General features: G+C 40.2%; 1 protein-coding gene across 1 annotated transcript; it reads right to left on the reverse strand.

Annotated features, from left to right (window-relative positions):
* Positions 1-383: 383 nt before the first annotated feature.
* Positions 384-1151, reverse strand: LOC130990529 (uncharacterized). The gene has a single exon (XM_057914757.1). It carries the CDS (start codon positions 1149-1151, stop codon positions 384-386), a length of 768 nt encoding a protein of 255 aa, XP_057770740.1.
* Between the last annotated feature and the right edge of the window lie 1058 nt (positions 1152-2209).

A 2209-nucleotide genomic window follows, 5' to 3' on the forward strand; every position in this document is an offset into this window, starting at 1 on the left:
TTAGAATTTATTTAGCCCAAAACTCTTGTTTTTAATTAATTTTTGGGGCCTTGTTTTGATTAGGGACCGAAGCCCATTTGTGGGGTGATTAGGAGGCCTTCTTAAGGGATTCTTAATTCCCTAATTTTTATCACTCCACCTAGCCGCCACTTTGGAGGAAAAAAGAGGAGAATTGTTTGACTTTTAATATACCTTTTTTTTTTGAAAAGTAAATAAATTCATTAATAAACACAAATGTAGAAGAGTACCAGCGGTACTCATCCCCAAAAAGTAGAGTACAGATACAGTCACTAAACAACACACCAATCTCAAAACACAAGAAAAAAAAAAAAAAAAACAAAGAATCACCAACCCGAAAACTTCACCCAACAAACGAACAAGACTCAAGCAATTTTTGTCGGAAAGCAGCTAACAGGATCCATCATCCACTCAAAGGAAGAGTAATAAAAATGATTTGGATTCTTGGCTTTTAACCATCTCCACGTGCAGAAAATGATTTCATCCACCGTTCTAGAACTATTAGAGCTTTCATCTTTGAACACTTTGGCATTTCTGAATTTCCAAATCTTCCAACAAGCACATTGCCAAATCATGGTGCAAATTGCTTTTCCAACCTTATTCCCTCCTTTCTCAACAAATTCACAGAAGTGATCCAAGATAGATGACTGGGGGATATAGCTGAAATTCAGCCATTTATAGATGGCCTTCCAAACCTGGTTCGAGTAAGCGCACGAGATCAGAATATGGTCAGTAGACTCAAAGAGAGCAGGGCAAAGGGGACAGCTGTAACAATTATTCTCGAGAAAAATTCTTCTCTTCAACAGGTTCTCTCTCGTTGGAATTCTATCTTGAAGAGCTTTCCAAACAAAGGAGGACACTTTGCAGGGAATGCATTTATGCCATATGTCCTTAAGAGCATTCGGGGTGGTCTCCATGGATTGCCGGCTATTGTGAAGGATTGTGTACATCTCTTTTGTTGTGAAGATTTCTGACCGCGAGCTATTCCAAGCAATAGAATCAGCCAAGCCAGGTCGAATAAACACCCTGCACAAACAAAGCCACAAATCCACAAATTCTACAAACTCAACATTGTTAAATATTCTTTTCCACCCAAACTCCCAGACCCACTTCCCTTCTTTCACCATACCCATCTCACCAACCTTAAAGTTTTTTTGAATAGACAAACCAAAAAGATTTTTAAATTTACTCCTGAACGGGATCCCCCCTTCGAACCACGGGTCGTCCCAAAAAAGAGCTGATAGGCCATTTCCTAACTTAAAAGAGAGATTTTGACAGAACAGCTTTCCCTCATCCCCTGTAAGAACATGATTCAAATCCCTCCACCATAAAGAATGAAGATTCATATTACTCGAATCCCTATTCCCGACAGAAAAATCCCCATATCTAGACCTAAGCACTCTAGCCCACAGAACATTATGATTTTTAGCAAATCTCCAAAACCATTTGCATAAAAGAGCTATATTAAACACTTCGATGTCTCTCACTCCGAGCCCACCGTCATCTTTGCACCGGCACACTCTTTCCCAGTTGACCCACGCAATTTTCCTGCTATTTTCTTTCCCCCCCCCATAAGAACTCTCTTTGAATTCTGGTAAGTGATTTGATAACACACTTAGGGGCTTTGTAGAAAGATAGGTAGTAAAGCGGAAGGGCTGACAAAACTGACTTCAAAAGTATAGTTCTTCCTCCAAAAGAGAGGCTTCTTTTTTCCCATCCAGACAGCTTCTTGCGGATCCTTTCCATCATGGGTCTCCAAGTTTCTTTCTTCCTGTGGTTGGCACCAATCGGCAGACCTAAATAATTGAACGGAATTCTACCGATATTGCAACCAATGATTTCAGCAAAGGAGCATAACGTGATGTTATCCACAATTATACCATGAAGAGAGCTTTTAATGAAATTAACACTAAGGCCAGAAGAAATTTCGAAAATTCTGAGGATACCTTTTATTGCTTTGGCATTATCAAGAGTGGCTTTTCCAATAATGATTGTGTCATCTGCAAATTGCAAGTGGCTAACCACCACTTTCTCTCTTCCAATAGCAACACCCTCAAAAAGATTCAGGTCCAGAGCCTTACTCATAAGGCAATTGAATCCTTCCGCCGCAATGAGAAAGAGAAAGGGAGAAAGAGGGTCTCCTTGTCTGATTCCTCTTTGAAGAGGGAATTCTCCCGTAGGGCTGCCATTA

Source organism: Salvia miltiorrhiza, chromosome 6 (assembly GCF_028751815.1).
Source record: "Salvia miltiorrhiza cultivar Shanhuang (shh) chromosome 6, IMPLAD_Smil_shh, whole genome shotgun sequence".
In the NCBI taxonomy this organism is placed as follows: Eukaryota; Viridiplantae; Streptophyta; class Magnoliopsida; order Lamiales; family Lamiaceae; genus Salvia; species Salvia miltiorrhiza.